This window comes from Martes martes, assembly GCF_963455335.1.
Source record: "Martes martes genome assembly, chromosome: 13".
NCBI classification, from domain to species: domain Eukaryota; kingdom Metazoa; phylum Chordata; class Mammalia; order Carnivora; family Mustelidae; genus Martes; species Martes martes.
This window is the reverse complement of record NC_137901.1, coordinates 65,953,974-65,971,676: the sequence shown is the minus strand read 5'-3', so window position 1 is coordinate 65,971,676 and position 17,703 is coordinate 65,953,974. Positions and strand designations below refer to the sequence as shown.

The 17,703-nt window shown below is 44.2% G+C and overlaps 1 protein-coding gene across 5 annotated transcripts in view; it reads left to right on the top strand.

Moving 5' to 3' along the window:
- LOC308354676 (immunoglobulin lambda-1 light chain-like) overlaps nucleotides 1-17,703 on the top strand; it is a gene marked incomplete at its 5' end in the record, with an annotated part of 1,188,495 nt that overhangs the window by 818,287 nt on the left and 352,505 nt on the right. The window contains 2 exons of one of the 5 annotated variants that reach the window (XM_080822268.1): nucleotides 16,070-16,169; nucleotides 16,324-16,619. The exons of the other annotated variants lie outside the window; for them this stretch is intronic. Coding sequence (XP_080678394.1) covers nucleotides 16,124-16,169; nucleotides 16,324-16,619 — 342 coding nt within the window. Of the gene's footprint in view, nucleotides 1-16,069; nucleotides 16,170-16,323; nucleotides 16,620-17,703 lie in introns of those variants that run through there. 5 annotated transcript variants of the gene reach the window in all.

Genomic DNA, 17,703 nt, shown 5'->3' with positions numbered 1-17,703 from the left:
TAGCTAGTGTTAACACATCTAATGATAGATGACAATGGGATGACACAGGTGAACGAAAGAGAAATGTATACTTAATATGGATTTAAACTTATTCATGTCAACAAAAGGAAGAAACGCTTGTTACTTCTATTCTCCTCATTTCTGTCACTACCCTGTGGTCAGAGTGATGTTTCTAATTACCTTCTTCAAGACCCCTTGTCCCCTTGCTCACAGCAAATTCCTGAGCTAGTCATGAGCCCTGCCAGTTGGGAAAACCAAGCCTTTATTCTGGAAGGTGGGTCCATTATCAGTCCCGCTGCATTGGATTGTGGTGAATTTATGACTGTAATCACAGTGCCAAAGAGTATTTGGGGATCTGCTGATCCATGCATACATCTGCTTACCTCAATTGTGTTGTAGATACTCAGTTGTCCCATGATAGACATTAGGATTCCCCTAGCCAGTGCCCCTTACTTTTCTTGGTGATTCAGTGCCAGGAAGACATGGGGGGTGAGGGGTATGGTGCCCTCACATGCACCAGAGCAGTGTGGTCAATATCTCATTGGGGCAACACTCCATCCACAACACACACCCCATGTGGCTGATTAAAAAGTCTATTCTTAAACCATTTTTCCACATGATTACGGGGTCTAGAATCTGAATCAAGCTCTGGGACCAGAGTGAGACAGTTATGCCCCAAGAACCAGGTGGCCTGGTAGGATCTGGGAAGACAAGGAGGGGAAGTGAGACTTTCCACGGTGGCCTATAACCCCAGCCTGTGAAGCTCAGTAAACACACAGTCCTCAGGGGAGGAGGGGGTCCCCAAGATGCAGATGCAGCTCTGCGTGGGACCCAGGCATCTACACATGCATGAGCCTGTGGAGCTAGTCTTCCGAGGACCACATGGTGAGTAGCCTCTTCATTCTGCTTCCCTGCTGCACCCAGCACAGGTGAGAGACCCGACAGGGAGGCACAGTGTGAGGCACAGGTACCCTGCACCCTTACCATATAGGGTCTGTGAACTCACCGTGTCACATTGCTCCCTCACCTCAGGGCTGAGCCAGTCACTACTGAATCAGCCTCCCTGTCTTCTTCCAGGATCCTCTCTCCTCCTCTCTAATAAACTCCAAACCTCCAATGACCTGAGGCCACCTCTATCCATGTCAGTGGCCCTGGGAAGGCCCAGGATCCCCTGCTCTGGAGATGAACTCAGGCAAAACTTGAATCTTGGTACCAGCAGAAGCCGAGCCAGGTCCCTAAACTAGTTAAATATACAGATGTGAGTAACCAACCAGTTCTTATTCTGAGGATGCAACCCACCAGAGCATGACCAGGACCACAAGGGCCAGGACAGGGCTGCCCATTGTTGCATGACCCATCCTCATAGTGGGAGTGCCTGAAAGTGACTCACAGTGACAAAGAAGGATGTGCAGGGGGATGCAAACCCTCCTCTATGGCCTGGCTCTCCTAACCTGCCCTCTGAGAAATGGCCACTCAGGCCTTTGGATCAGATGCTCTCCCTGTTGCTGGCCTCACCCCTGGAGGGTGGAAGACTCTAGCAGGTTCTCTGTCCTCCAGTCTGTGTTTATCCTACTAAATAGTGGCAGAGTGGGGGGCTGTTCTGACATGGGGTCTGTCGTTGAATTTTGTGATTGAGAGTAAAGATTTGGGATGTCATTACATGTCACTTGGACCCCAGATGTAACCACATGTCACTCAGGAGGAGATAGAGCTGTCTCAGCACAGTACTGAGAGAATCCCTCTTCTCCTTGGGTACAGGTAGCCTGGATATCTCTGGTTTCCTGGATGAGGTGTCCCTATATACTGAAGGGCAGCTTGAGGTTTTGTGAATTGTGGACAGACCCCTGCTGCCTCAGGACCTTCCCACAGATTTTTTAAAACTGTGAAAGAAGTGCAGACACCACCTAGGTCCCACCTGGAGAATTTCTGCTGGCATCACTGTCCTCCCACTGTACAAAATCACCTGCACCAGGCAGGTATGACCCTTAGCTGAGGTCTGACCCACATGGACTCACAGCCACTGGTGCTGACCCTGTGTGGAGACCACAACTGCTTTCAGGCCTCATTGTAGCTCTGAGGAGAGAGACATTTTCTAAGATGTGAATAAAATTGTATCATAAGTTGAATTTCTCTTCATGAATCTTTCAGTTGCAGTTTTGAAATTAATTTGTAGAATAATTGTATGAAATCCAAATGACAGAGGAGAGATTTATTAAGAAGGAAAAGCAGAGTTTCCCCTATTTCCACCCTGGCTTGTGTCAGAGCAATATCTTCAAAGGAGTTGTGAGGAGAAAACCATTTTCTCCTCACAAAAGCATGGCAAGTGCCACTGGAATCTTTCATATAAAATTTACTTATTGAGGGTCCAGAAAGATGGTGGAGAGTAAAGGACCTTATTCCAACCATTCCCCTGAAATGAGCTGGATATCTGCCAGACCACTCTGAACACCCACGAAATCAGCCTGAGATGTGAGAAGATATATCAGGATCTATACCAACAGAATATCTGTGGTGGCTGGTTTCAAGGTATGAAGTGGGAGTTGTTATTCTGCAGGCAGATATCTGAAGATAAACAGAACGGGAAGGGATCCACCATAATCACTGGAGCTGGGAAGTGAAATAACACAGGAGCACAGAAGAGTCCTGGGCTGGGGCCCAGACACAGACTCATGGACTGGTAGCCACATAGAAAGGACTTTAGAGCAGCCCCCCAGACTGAAACCTGGAGCTGTGGGGGCACACCTGTGAACTGGGGGTGCCTGGTGGTTTTAGAAGCACAAAGAGCAGAGACATGCTTGGACCTGGAAGCGAGGGCTGGGAATGCTGCTGTGGGGTCCACAACCCATGACACAGTGGTGTTTAGCAGCACAGACAAAAACAGAGTCAGTGTGACCTGAAGAACTTTCTGGAGAACAGACTGCAATCTCTCTGCTCTGAGACAGAGGATTATATAGTCACTTCTGCTCTGACTCTCAGAAGAGACACAGAGACCCACCAGGGAAAGCCTCCAGAAAACAAAAGCCCTCCAAAACCAGTGTTCACTGAGCCCATCTCCCCCCACAGGGGCAGGGCAACTCTGCTCAAACAGGGTTGACTAAGTAACAGCATGGGAGGTCCATCTGCCAGAAGACAGCTGAAAGAACAAAAGACCAACAGCTCTGAGGTCCCTATAAAACAAGTGAATCTTGCTTTGATTGTGGTCAATAGTTTGGACTCTGTATGTTCCCTTAACCACCTCTCACCAGAATGACTAGGAAGAGGAACCCCCAACAGAGGAAAAATTTAGAGACTGTAACCTGTGCCACAGAACCAATGGATATGGACATAAGCAAGATATCAGAAATAGACTTCAGGGTAACAGTTATGTAAACAATAGCTAGGTTGAAGAAAACTAACTAATGGCAATATAGATTCTCTAAGGGCAGAAATTAGAGCTGATCTAGCAGAACTTAAAAATTATATCAATAAGATCCAATCTAATCTAGACACTCTAACAGCTAGGGTAAATGAGGCAGAAGAATGAATTAGTGATATAGAAAAAAAAAAAACCGATAGAAAAGAAGGATCAGGAGGAGGCCTGCAACAAACCACTTAGAATCCATGAAAACAGAATTAGAGAAATAAATGATGCCATGAAACATTCCAATGTCAGAATCATTGGGACCCCTGAGGGGGTGGAAAGAGAGAGAGGACTAGAAGATGTAGTTCAGCAAATCCTTGCTAAGAACTTCCCTAATCTGGGGAATGAAGCAAGCGTTCATATCCTAGAGGCAAAAACATCACCCCCAAGATCAGGAAGGGCAGACTGACCCCCAGGCATGTAATAGTGAAACTCATGGATCTTAAAACCAGGGATCTTAAAGGAAACTAGGGGGAGAGATTCCTTATGTACACAGAGAGAGACATCAGAATAACATCTGACCTGTACACAGAAACCTGGCAAGCCAGAAAAGGTTAGCAAGATATATTCAGGGTTGTAAATGAGAAGAACATGCAGCCAAGAGTACTTTATCTGACAAAGCTGTAATTTAGAATGGGTGGAGAGATTAAGAAGTACCAATACTGGAAAAACTGTAAGAATATGTGACCATTAAGCTGGCCTTGAAAGAAATATTAACAGGGAGTCTATGAAAGAAGAAAGACCCCCAAGAGTGTTACAGAACAGAAATTCACAGAGACAATCTATAGAAATAAGGACCTCACAGGCAACATGATGACAATAAAAACATATCTTTCAATAATCACTCTCAATATGAATTCCGTAAAGGCTCCCATAAAATGCCACAGGGTGGCAGATTAGATAAAAAGACAGGACCCATCCATTTGCTGTCTACAAGAGACATATTTTGAACCTAAAGATACATCCAGATTGAAACTGAGGGGATGGAGAACCATCTTTCATGCCAACAGACCTCAAAGGAAAGCTGGAGTAGCAATTCTCATATGAGACAAATTAGATTTTAAGCTAAAGAATGTAGTGAGAGTTACAGAAGGACACTATATCATTCATAAAGGGTCTATCCAACAAGATCTAACTATAGTAATATCTATACCCCCAATATGGGGGCAGCCAACTACATAAGCATTTGTTAATCAAACTAAAGAAACATATTGATAAGAATATGTTAATTGTAGGAGATTTTAACACTCCACTCTCTGCAACAGCCAGATCATCTAAGCATAAATTCAACAAAGAGACAAGAACTTTGAATGACACACTGGACCAGATGGACCTTATAGATATACACAGAACATTCCACTCTAAAACAGCAGAATACTCATTCTTCTCAAGCACACATGGAACTTTCTCCAAACAGAACACATACCAGGTCAGAAATCCGGTCTCAGTCAATACCAAAACATTGAGATTATTCCCTGAATATTCTCAGGCCACAATACTTTGAAAGTGGAACTCAATCACAAGAAAAAGTTCGGAAGAAATTCAAACCTTTGGGAGCTAAAGACCGTCCTGTTCAAGAATGTTTGGATCAACCAGGAAATCGAAGAAGAACTTAAACAATTCATGGAAACGAATGAGAATGAAAACTCATCATTCCAAAAGCTATGGGATATGGCAAGATGGTTCTTTGAAACAATTAATAAGATCAGTAAATCACTGGTCAGACTAATCCAAAAGAAAAGAGAAAGGACACAAATTAATAAAATTATGAATGAAAAGGGGTAGATCATGACTAAGAACAAGAAAATAGAAACAGGGGCACCTGGGTGGCTCAGTGGGTTAGGCCTCTACCTTCAGCTCGGGTCATGATCTAAGGGTCCTGGGATCGAGCCCCGCATCGGGCTCTCTGCTCAGCAGGGAGCCTGCTTCCCCCTCTCTCTCTGCCTGCCTCTCTGCCTACTTGTGAGGTCTCTCTGTCAAATAAATAAATAAAATCTTTAAAAAAAAGAAAATAGAAACAATAATTAGAAATTATCATCAACAGCTATATGCCAATAAATTATGCAACCTAGAAGAAATGGATGCATTCCTGGAAACCTATAACTTCAAAGACTGAAACAGGAATAAATTGACAACCTGAACAGACCAATAACTAGTCACATGATTGAAGCAGTGATCAAAAACCTCCCCAAAAACAATAGTCCAGGACCTGATGGATTTCCTGGGGGAAATCTACAAGTTGAAGAAGAAATAATACTTATTCTCCTGTTTAAAAAAAAAAAAAAAGAAACAGAAGGAAGACTTCCAGACTCTTTCTATGAGGCCACCATGACCTTGATCTCAAAACCAACAAAGACCCCATCAAAAAGGAGTATTTCAGACCAATATCCCTGATGACTATGGATGCCAAGGTTCTCAACAAGATCTTAGGTGCTAGGTCCAACAGTATATTAAAAAGATTATCCACCACAACCATGTGAGATTTATCCCTGGAATGCAAGGGTGGTTTGACATTTGCAAATCAGTGTCATAGAACAAATTAATAAGAGAAGAAAGAAGAACCACATGGTCCTCTCAAGTGATGCAGAATAAGCATTTGACAAAATAAAGCATCCTCTCCTCATTAAAACTCTTCAGAGAATAGGGAGAGAGGGGATGTTCCTCAAGTTCATAAAATCCATCCATGAAGAACACACAGTGAATACCATTCTCACTGGGGAAAAGCTAAGAGCCATTCCCTTTGGATCTGGAACACGAAAAGGATGTCCACTCTTTCCACTATTCAACATGGTACTAGAAGTCCTAGGAACATCAATGAGACAACAAAAAGAAATAAAAGTTATCCAATTTGGCAAAGAAGAAGTCAAACTCTCTCTCTTCACAGAAGACATGATACTTTATGTGGAAAACGCAAAAGACTCCACCCTCAAATTATGAGAACTCATATAGCAATTCAGTAATATGGCAAGATACAAAATCAATGCAAAGAAATTGCTTGCTTTCTCATATACTAACAATGAAACCATAGAAAAAGAAGTTAGAGAATTGATTCCACTTCCAATAACACCAAAAATGATAAGATACCTTGGAATAAACCTAACCAAAGAGGTAAAGGATCTGTGCTTGAGGAACTACAGAACACTCATGAAAGAAATTGAAGACACAAAATGCTGGAAAAATATGCCATGCTCATGGGTTAAAAGAATAAACATTGTTAAAATGTCTACGCTGCCCAGATAAATCTATATTTTCAATGCCATCCTGATCAAAACGCCATCGGTATTTTTCAAAGTGCTGGAAGAAACAATCCTAAAATTCATATGGAACCAGAAAAGACCCAAATCACCAAGGATATGTTGAAAAAGAAAAACAAAGCTGAGGATATCATGTTGCCTGATTTCAAGCTATATTACAAGGCTGTGATCACCAAGAGAGCATTGTAGTGGCACAAAAACAGACACATAGACCAATGGAACAGAGTAGAGAGTCCAGATATGGACCCTTAATACTGTGGTCATATAATCTTTGACAAAGCAGGAAAAAGTATCCACTGGAAAAGAGACAGTCTCTTCAGTAAATGGTGCTGGGAAAATAGGACATCTATATACAGACAAATAAAACTCGACCATTCTCTTATGCCTAACACAAAGATAAACTCAAAATAGATGAAAGACCACAATGAGAGACAGGAATCCATCAAAATCCTGGAGAAGAGCATAGGCAGTAACCTCTTTGACACTGGGAACAGCAATTTCTTTCAAGATACGTCTCCAAAGGCAAAGGAACCAAAAGCAAAAATGAACTTTAAGGACTTCATCAAAATAAAAAGCTTCTGCACAGTAAAGAAAACAGTCAACAAATCTAAGAGGCAACCCATATAACAGGAGAAGATATTTGCAAACAACAGTATAGACAAAGGGCCAACATATAGGATCTACAAAGAACTTCTCAAACTCAACACCCAAAAAACAGATCATCAAGTCAAAAAATGGGCAGAAGACATGAACAGACACTTCTCCAATGAAGACATACAAATGACTAACAGATGTCTGATAAAATATTCATCATCATTACCCATCATTACCCATCATTATCACCCATCATCATTACCCATCATGGAAATTCAAATCAAAACCACACTGAGATACCACCTTACACCAGTTAGAATGGCAAAAATTAACAAGGCGGGAAACAACAAATGTTGGAGAGGATGTGGAGAAAAGGGAACCATCTTACACTGTTCGTGGGAATGCAAGTTGGTGCAGGCACTTCAGAAAAGATCGTGGAGGTTCCTCAAAAAAATGAAAAATAGAGCTACCCTATGACCCAGCAATTGCACTCCTAGGTATTTAGCCCAAAGATACAGATGTGGTGAAAATAGGGCATATGCACCCCACTGTTTATAGCAGCAATGTCTACAATAGCCAAACTGTGGAAAGAGCAGATATGCCCTTCAAGAGACAAATGGGTAAAGAAGATGTGGTCCATATATATAATGGAATATTACTCAGCCAACAGAAAGTATGAATACCCAACTTTTGCATCAACATAGATGGGACTGAAGGAGATTATGCTGAGTGAAATAAGTCAAGCAGAGAGAATCAATTATCATATGGTTTCACTTACTTGTGGGACATAAGGAATAACTTAGAGGACATTAGGTGAAGGAAGGGAAAAATGAAAGGGTGGAATCAGAGGGGGAGATGAAGCATGAGAGACTCGGACTCTGAGAAACAACCTGAGGGTTTTAGAGGGAGAAGTGTTGGGGGATGTGCTGGCCCAGTGATGGGTACTAAAGAGGGCATGTATTGCATGTAGCAGGTATTATACATAAACAATGACTCTTGGAACAATACATCAAAAACTAATGATGTACTGTATGGTAACTAAGATAACATAATAAAAAAATAATAATAAAAAATAAGGTCTTCCTATCAGGGATTGGAAAATTCTGTTCTTCCCTTTCCCAATTTCTGAAACTCAGTTATTTTCTCGGTAAGCTTTTCTTAACTTAACTTATAGAATAAGATATTTATTACATTTTCTCCCCAAACCGAAGACAGGTTACTTATGACAACGCTTCCCTTGAAGAGTTACTAAAATGAGTTCCCTCTCATTCTCTTATATGACAATATTCCTTTTTGGACCTGATCTGTTCCTGATCCTGATTGCAAAATAGGGATACTGAGGCACAGCCCCTATGATCTGCTGCAAGAGATCACAGCAAAAAACTGACATTTACAGCACTGTGATGGCTTTGGAAATGCCACGCACTATTCCTAGAAGATGAATTTTATTTGGTCACTGTGGCCCATGGACTGTGAACTAGGTTGGACCCTGAACCTCCGTAAAGCTCATAGTGCCAATTATACGATGAGATCAGAAAATAAAGACTACTCCACTCTCAGGTCTCAGTGGCCAGGCCAGCCAAGGAGTAAGACCCTTCCCCATCTGTGTCACACTCTCCTCCAGCCACAGAAATCCTGTGCACAGAGCAGTGAGCAGGTCTGACCCAGGACCCCATGTCTAAGGTTCCAAGTTTGTTCCCTTCCTCCCGGTCCTCCAGGCAGACTACATAGGATAGATCATCAGGGGATTTGTAAACAGTTATTAGAACTTCATCTCCTGTGAATGTTTAGGAGCAGATGTGGAAGATAGTTTTCAAAGTCCAAAACTTTTAAATCTTCCCTAAATGAATTTGTCCAAAAATTTAAAAAATACACAGGATAGACAACAGATATAAGGCTGCAAAAGAAGAGATTATAGAATTTGATGTCATCATGATGGAAACTACTCAAAATGATATGCAGAGCAAAAACCTTAAAGAGATTATAAAGGTGCAGTGCCTGTAGGACACCTTCACACCAGCTAGACAGTGTGCAAGTGTAGAGACTGTGGGAAGGAAGGTAAGGAAATGAAGGTGAATCCAAAAAATCTGTGGAGAAATAATCTACAAAAAGGCTTCAAATTTGGAAAAACCTGGGAACCAATATATCCAAGAAGCTCAACGAAGCTCGGGCACAGGGAACATGAGAGACAGCACAGCAAACATCATAATGAAGTTGTTAGAAACCAGTGATGCAGACACTCTCAGAGCCAGAGGAGAGAGTCATGTTCCTTACAGAGAACCAGCATTGTGCTAGGAGTACATTTCTAACCACAAACCATGAGAGCATGAAAACAAAGGAGCAATGTCTTCAAAATCCTAATAGAAAATATCTATCAACTTTGGTCTTTAAACTCGGTGGGCATCATTGAAATGTGAAGAGAAAATAAACCTTTCTCAGACAGCAATTCTCCCAGGACTGATCACCGGCAGACCCTCAGCACAAGCGACAGTGAAGGATGCCCCCTCAGTCAGAAGGAAAACGTGACAGATGGAAATGTGAGCCTACATAAAGAAAAATCATCAGATGTCATAACTACAAGGATAAATGTAAAATCAATGTTAATGGTTAATGTCTATAAAAGTCAACTACTTAAAGCAAAAGATATAGCAATGTGATTGATTCATAATGGATGTACAAATAATACATATGACAACGAGAGCAGAAATGGTGAAGATGAGACTATGTTTTGATGTCCTCATCCTGAATGTGAATGATGTCATATAACTGGGAGGAACTTTCTTAAGGCAGGAGGTGAGAACTTTAATCTCTAAGGAAAGCATTAAAACAAAACAATTTTAACAACGAAGAACAATAGCTAATAAGGTGCATGACTTGGGACTGTCTGGAGGACACAGGTCCAGTAGGATATGCATGTCATGTCTGTGTATATGTGTATTTGTCTGTGATGCACAGAGAAACATAGACAATGGGAGGGAGACACTCAGACTGAGAATCAGATCAGGTGGTCCTGGGGTGGCAGGTCTGGAAGGGGCAGGACAGGAGAGAGGGCTGTGTGTGGAAGTCAGTACAGGGTTGCAGACTTTTATCCAAATTGCGTCTGAAGGATTGAAATGCTAAGAGGAGACAGAGAAGAAAATTAAGGCATCCCAATCAAACTGCTAGAAATGAAAACAACAGTGTGTCAGATCACAAATACAACAGTTGAGATCACCAGCAGACATGCCAAGATGATGATTGTGAGGGAATCTGAAGACACAGCACAGACATGGCAAGTGAAAGGCACAGAGAGACTTTACAGGTGAGCAGAGCAGCACTCAGTGTAGGAAAATGTGAACAATGTCACGCACATGTGATTGTGAACCCAGGGAGTGAGGGTGGGGAGGTGGAAAAGATTATTTTATGAATCACTGGCCACAAATGTTCAAAATTTCATGAAAACTCAGTACCTATAGTTTACAAAAACCCCAAGCAAAGAAATATGGGGGAATAAAACCCCAAGAATAAAAACCCCAAGAAATATGGGGGAATAAAACAACACCCCAGAGAGGAAAGACATTAGATCCAGGGGAACAGTGATAAGAATTTGGACTGATCGCTCACGAACAGAAATGCACACAGAGGGCAGTGGATTAACATCTTCAAAGTACTGAGAAAAACAAAAAGAAATTCATTATCTAGGGAAAATATACTTCTATAATGAAGGCTAAACAAAAAATGCTTCAGCTCTACCAAATTGACAGAAATGATCATGAGCAGACCCATAACACAGGAAATACTACTGGACTTCCGTCAGGCAGAAGGAAGGGATTCCAGAAAGAATCCTGATCTACAAAATGATTGAAAGAGCCAGAAATGATAACTACAGGGATAAATATAAAGAATTTTTTGATGATTTAACTCTCTTTGAAAAATAAATCACTGTCTAGAGCAAATCTAATTCACGGCATATGTTGGAATTTATCACGTAGCTAACAGTGATGGGTATGATATTCCTACCACAGCCCTGAGAAGAGAGAGTAGGAATTGGGCTCTAATGTCTGATGCTCCCTGTCCCATGGTGTGATGTCACCTGAATGTAGCCTGTGATGAGTCACAGATGACAGGACAGCAAGGAGTTACAGTAATAAGCCAAAACAGAAAAACAAAGCAGATTATAGAAAAATGCTCCAATTCTCAAGAAGAAGATAAAAATGGAAGAAGAGAAAAGACAACACATGGAACATAGAGAAATAAAATCAGGATGGGATCTAACAAACTATGTTACCACACAAAGTCAGGGAATGGTCTAAACCCCACAATTAAAAGACAGACATTGTCAAAATAAGTTTGACAGTAACATCCAAGGATGAGAAACCTACATAAATAATCTTATACTGTAAGGACCTATTTAGCCAGAGCGCTTCCATCCGTTAAACAATAACCTTGTTGTTTAACCCTTAAACTGTCCCTGCTCCCCTTCCCCCAGGGGACTTACTTAAAAACAAGTCCCAGAAACCAGCCCCAGGTAACAAAGCCCAAATACAAGGGTGGGTCAGGCCAAGTGGAGACATCCGATCAGTGGGGGGGTTGCATACTGTCTCCCTAGTTACCAAGGAGTATGGGCCCCGCCCTTTGGGAGCCTTTTGGGTGCCAATTCTAACCAAGATGATAGGCTAATTCAAATATCTACTAGGTAAATTGTAATTCAATTGGTCACTGTGCAGCTTTCTCTGTGTGTTACAATTTCATTGGCCACCTGTGCATTGCCAGGGCCAACCACATGGCCTTTGCCCTTAAAAGCTAGTCTGTAAGGGAGAGAGGGGCCGCCCTCTCTGTAAGAGGCGCGGCCTGAACGTTCCATTTGATTCTTGATGTTCAGTGTGGAATAAAGCTTTGCTTGACCTTTGCTTTGTATCAGTCTCACTCCTTTAATCACGGACCCATTATTGGGGGACCTAACAATACTAAGTGCAAGATCAAGACAATATTCCCACTTGATTCTGTTGCATAATTCAAGATGTAAAAAAAGTAGGACAGAGAATCTAGGAAGATGAACTGAACTCTTACACATGGTCAGGATGGAATATTTCATGTCCTGTGTATCTAAACACTCACAAAAATGGAAGCTAATGATCACAGGACTCATTTCATGAGAACATCAACAGAAATGCCCTCCTCTCTCCCTCTCCCCACTTGTTTTTTTTTTTTAATTTTTTATTTCTTTTCAGCGTAACAGTATTCATTGTTTTTTCCCCACACCCAGTGGTCCATGCAATCCGTGCCCTCCCTAATACCCACCACGTGGTTCCTACAACCTCCCACCCCCCGCCCCTTCAAAACCCTCAGGTTGTTTTTCAGAGTCCATAGTCTCTCATGGTTCACCTCCCCTTCCAATTTCCCTCAACTCCCTTCTCCTCTCCATCTCCCCTTGTCCTCCATGTTATTTGTTATGCTCCACAAATAAGTGAAACCGTATGATAATTGACTCTCTCTGCTTGACTTATTTCACTCAGCATAATCTCTTCCAGTCCTGTCCATGTTGCTACAAAAGTTGGGTATTCGTCCTTTCTGATGGAGGCATAATACTCCATAGTGTATATGGACCACATCTTCCTTATCCATTCGTCCACTGAAGGGCATCTTGGTTCTTTCCACAGTTTGGCGACCGTGGCCATTGCTGCTATAAACATTGGGATACAGATGGCCCTTATTTTCACTACATCTGTATCTTTGGGGCAAATACTCAGGAGTGCAATTGCAGGGTCGTAGGGAAGCTCTATTTTTATTTTTTGAGGAATCTCCACACTGTTCTCCAAAGTGGCTGCACCAACTTGCATTCCCACCAATAGTGTAAGAGGGTTCCCCTTTCTCCACATCCTCTCCAACACATGATGTTTCCTGTCTTGCTAATTTTGGTCATTCTGACTGGTGTAAGGTGGTATCTCAATGTCCTCTCCCCACTTGTGATGCAGCTCAAACGCGTAGTGACCAGAGCTCCCCTATGGAGCTGAGAGGTGAGCACAGCTCCACGTCAGGCAAACCTCTGCAGCTCATGCAGAAGAATCAAGGAGATTCTCTCCACCAGCGTGAGGACCATTTTCACAGGAACCAGTGAAAGGGCATGAGGGAGGCTCAGGGAGGCCAGGCTCAGCAGTGGACTCAAGAGAAAGAGTCTGGGCTGCCCACCAATGCTTGGACCCTCCTCTGCTCCTCCTTCTCACTTGCTGCCCAGGTGCTGCCCTGGCCCTGCTCACAGGCTCAGCCCCCACAGGACCCTGAGCATGACCCTGACCCTGAGCTCTGCCCAGAGGGTGCCAGAGAGGGTGGGACCCAGAGAATGAGCCCCTACAGGACTTTTGTCCACTGCAAGACTCATCTGACCCCATTACTGTGCCCTCAAGACCCGTGTCACTCCTTCAATCATGGAGCACAGAGAGAACAAAACAATAATATAGAGCAGATGCAGCAGGACCCGGGTCAGGCCCCTGTACCACCAAACAGCCTCTACTCTCCCCACAGATTCTCCAACTCAAACCTGGGGCATGACATCCCTGACCCTCCACATGGGCTGGCTAGCCATGTTCCCTTATAGGCCAGGCCATGAAGAGGATGGCAGTGAGCTGAGGGACAGAAGTCCTGCTGCCCAGTTTGGCTTCACCCTCCCTCCCTCCTGTCCTGGCCAAGCTCTGCCCTAACGAGACCAGCATCTGAATCCAGCACATCTGGTCTCCATTTCTGGCCTTGCCCCACTCTCCTATGTTTTCCTGGGAAGCTAGCCTCTCTGGGCCTCAGCTTTACCTACTATGAAATGGGGAAGCTTACACCCAAGTAAGAAACACTGTTTTCATTTCACATTAAATGACACAAAATATTTTAAGAGTCCTACTAATTAGAGAGACTCCATGTGAGTTCAGTGAGTTGAGCTTGGAGTTGGAATGTCTGGTCATCCTCTGTGGGAATCCAAGGAAAAGTTTTCAGCTGCCCTGTGACCCGCATCATGTGCACCTGGGTTCAAGTATAATTAACTGATGCCCAGTTCCACAAAAGCACAGAATAGGCTACAAATCCTCCCACACAAAATTCAGGAGAAGAGGGCTGGAGTAATTTAAAATGAAGTAAAAGTTACACTATTAATGATAAAAGTTAAGGTTTGCCTGCTCAACTGAACGTAACACCAGAAGCATCACTTGTCGCTCCCATGACCCAACTATATAGATACAGATGCAGGAAGCATCGGACATGATTCCTAAATACACAGGAACCCAGTGGCTGTGGGACATCACACAGGTTTGTCCAGACACTGACCCTTTTGAAATGTACTACATTGACCCATGCACTCTCCTTTCTGAAAGATAACAGTGGGCTAGTCCAGGGCATTTCAAACCTGGGACAAGTACAGGAATCCCACCTGCCCTGCCTCCTGCACCTTGTATGTGACCTTCTCTGCTGGGCTGGGCAGACGGGGTGCAGGGGCAGCTGCCTGTGGGAGGCTGGAAACCATGGTCCACACCCTTTCGAAGGTGACAGTTTTTAACTACAATAGGGAAGTTCCTGGTCTGAGTTCTCCTCCACCAGCAGGGGGCAGCAGAGCTACATCAGGAGCACCAGGACCTGGGCTGCAGCTGCCCAGGGGGAGGCTTATAGGGACACCAGGCCAGGGTTTCAGCAGGTTGTCTAAGGTTCAGTCCTCAGAGACTGTCAGGATGATCCATCCTAACTCCTCAGACTGCAAAGACCATGTTCTGAGGGTCAGACACAAAGTGTCACCCAGAACACTGACGGGAGTCCTGACACAGTGAACATCTCACCTGGGAAATTCAGGTCCCCTCTCTGTCCACCAGTGTCCCCAGGGACTGACTCCTCCATGCTGGGCACATCCAGAGACACCCGATGACTCACACTCTACCTCTCCTTCCCCAACTCCACCCCAACTCAGACCTGGGGCTGCAGCATCTTTGTTCAAGGGCATCTCAGGGGCAGGAGGCAGAGCGCTCAGGGACCCTGGTTCCTGGAGGAGCAATTGGAGCTTCCTTGTGAGACTGTCTCCAGAGTGATGTGACTCTCATGGCTGCAGGGACCATGGCTCAGGGCCTCGAGCTCACACCATATGGGAACATGTGATCTTGTGGATCCTCACAAGACCACCAACCTTGAAATATTTTCACATGGATTCAGGCCATATTAACAGGTTTGCATGAAACGTTGATGAAAAAAGTAAACAAAATCAACTGGTTGATTATGTCAATTGCTGGTCTCCTGTGGGATGGGGGCTGCATAGAGACAACAGCACCATGTGTAAATAGACTAGAAATCCTGATGAATCTCCAACAACAGGTGGTTGTTTAACTAGTAACCTCCCACTTACAAAATGATGATGAACCTCAAAATGAGAGAGTTTCTTATTTTGTTGTCATGCCACAGATGGGACCACAGAGTCTCTGGGGGATGCAGAGGGAGCAAGAAGCCAGGGAAGGAGGTCATGAGGTCACAGGACCACCTTTCCCTGAATCTAGTGTTGTCTGCATTTCTCAGAGGGACCAGACCACCAGCTCCATGGCCAGGAATCTGGAAGACCCTGGGCCAGCCCCGGACAAACCCCAGGCAGAATGGGTAGGGTCAGTGGTTGTGTTCAAATCCCTGGAATGGGATCGTGATACCAAATTTGGAGACCAACTTTCATTTTCTGACCTGAGAGCTGTTGGAGGAAGCTGCAGGATCATTTCTTCCTCCTCATCCACCTGGCCTGAGCTCACAGATGGTTTGAGTCCCAGAGAGGAGGAAATTTGCATAAATACTATCAACCACAGAACAAAAGGCCTGGAAAGAAATAAGAGAGGCCAGGGTGAGACTGGTCCAGCTGTGATTCTCAGAAGCAGCCTCGAGGAAATCCACCATGGCCTGGACTCCTCTCCCACTCCTCCTCCTCACTCTCTGCACAGGTGCTGTCCCCAGTCCTGCCCACACTCTCAGCCCCACAGGACCTGAGCTGAACCTGCCCCAAACCCTGAGTTCAGGCACAGCACAACCTCAGTATTGGGATCCTGGGATGAGCTCCTGGACCCCATTGCAACCTCTCCTCTTCTGTCTTTTCAGGCTCCGTGGTCTCCAGTGAGCTGATGCAGCTGCCCTCAGTGTCAGTGGCCCTGGGACAGACGGCTACAATCACCTGCACTGGAGAGGAACTGGAATATGATTATGTACACTGGTACCAGCAGAAGCCAGGACAAGCCCCTTTGACAGTCATTTATGCAGATAGTGAGCGGCCCTCTGGGATCCCAGAGCGATTCTCTGGCTCCAAGTCAGGGAACACGGCCACCCTGACCATCAGCAGGGCACAGGCCGAGGACGAGGCTGACTATTACTGTCAGTACTATGACAGCAGTGCTGATGTTCACAGTGACACAGGCAGATCGGGAAGTGAGACACAAACCCCTTCCCCAACTGTGTCACCCTCTCCTCCAGCCCCAGGAGGCCTGTGCACAGATCAGTGAGCAGGTCTGGCCCAGGTCCCCAGGTCGGAGGTCTCCAGTCTGTCCCCTTCTACCCAGTCCTCCAGGCAGCCCGCACAGGGGGAATATGCAGGGGATTTATAATCAGTAGCTAGAACTCCCTTTCCTCTGGGACTGTGTGTGGAGGAAGGACTGCACATGTAAGAAGCAGAAATGGAAGACCTTTTTAAAGAACCTTTCTTTTAAAACTTCCCTAAATGAGTATGTCTGAAATTTTAAAATACAGGGGATACGCTGACAGCAGATATAATGCTGCAAAAGAAGAGAATAGGGAATCTGATGCCGTAGAAATGCAAAGTATTCAAAATGAAACACACAATGAGGGCCCCTGGGTGGCTCAGTGGGTTAAGCCTCTGCCTTCGGCCCAGGTCATGATCCCAGGGTCCTGGGAGAATTGGTCTCTCTGCTCAGCAGGGAGCCTGCTTCCCCCTCTCTCTGCCTGCCTCTCTGCCTACTTGTGATCTCTCTCTCTCTCTCAAATAAATAAATAAAATATTTTTAAAAAAATAAAATTTAAAGAATCTGTTTTTAAAAAAGAAAGAAAGAAAGAAACACACAATGAAATACCTAATAAAATTAATGAAGGCTCAGTGCCTGGAGGACACCTTCACGCCACCCAGAGAGTGTGCAAACGTAGGGACTACAGGGACGGAAGGTGAGGGACTGGGGGTGAAATAAAAAGTCTGTGAAGATATAATCTACAAAAAGCCTTCAAATTTGGAGAAACCCAGGAACCAATGTATCTGACACTCTCACAGGCAGAGGGGAGAGTCCCATACCCTAGAGAGTTCCCAGCATTGTGCTGGGAGCACATTTCACATCATGAATCATGTAAACTGGAAAACAGGGAGCAATGTCTTCAACACACTAATAGGAAATATCTGTCGTCGTTTGGTTTTTACTGACAATTAAAGTCATTGAAAAGTGAAGACAAAATTAACCTTTCTCAGACAGCAAATCTCCC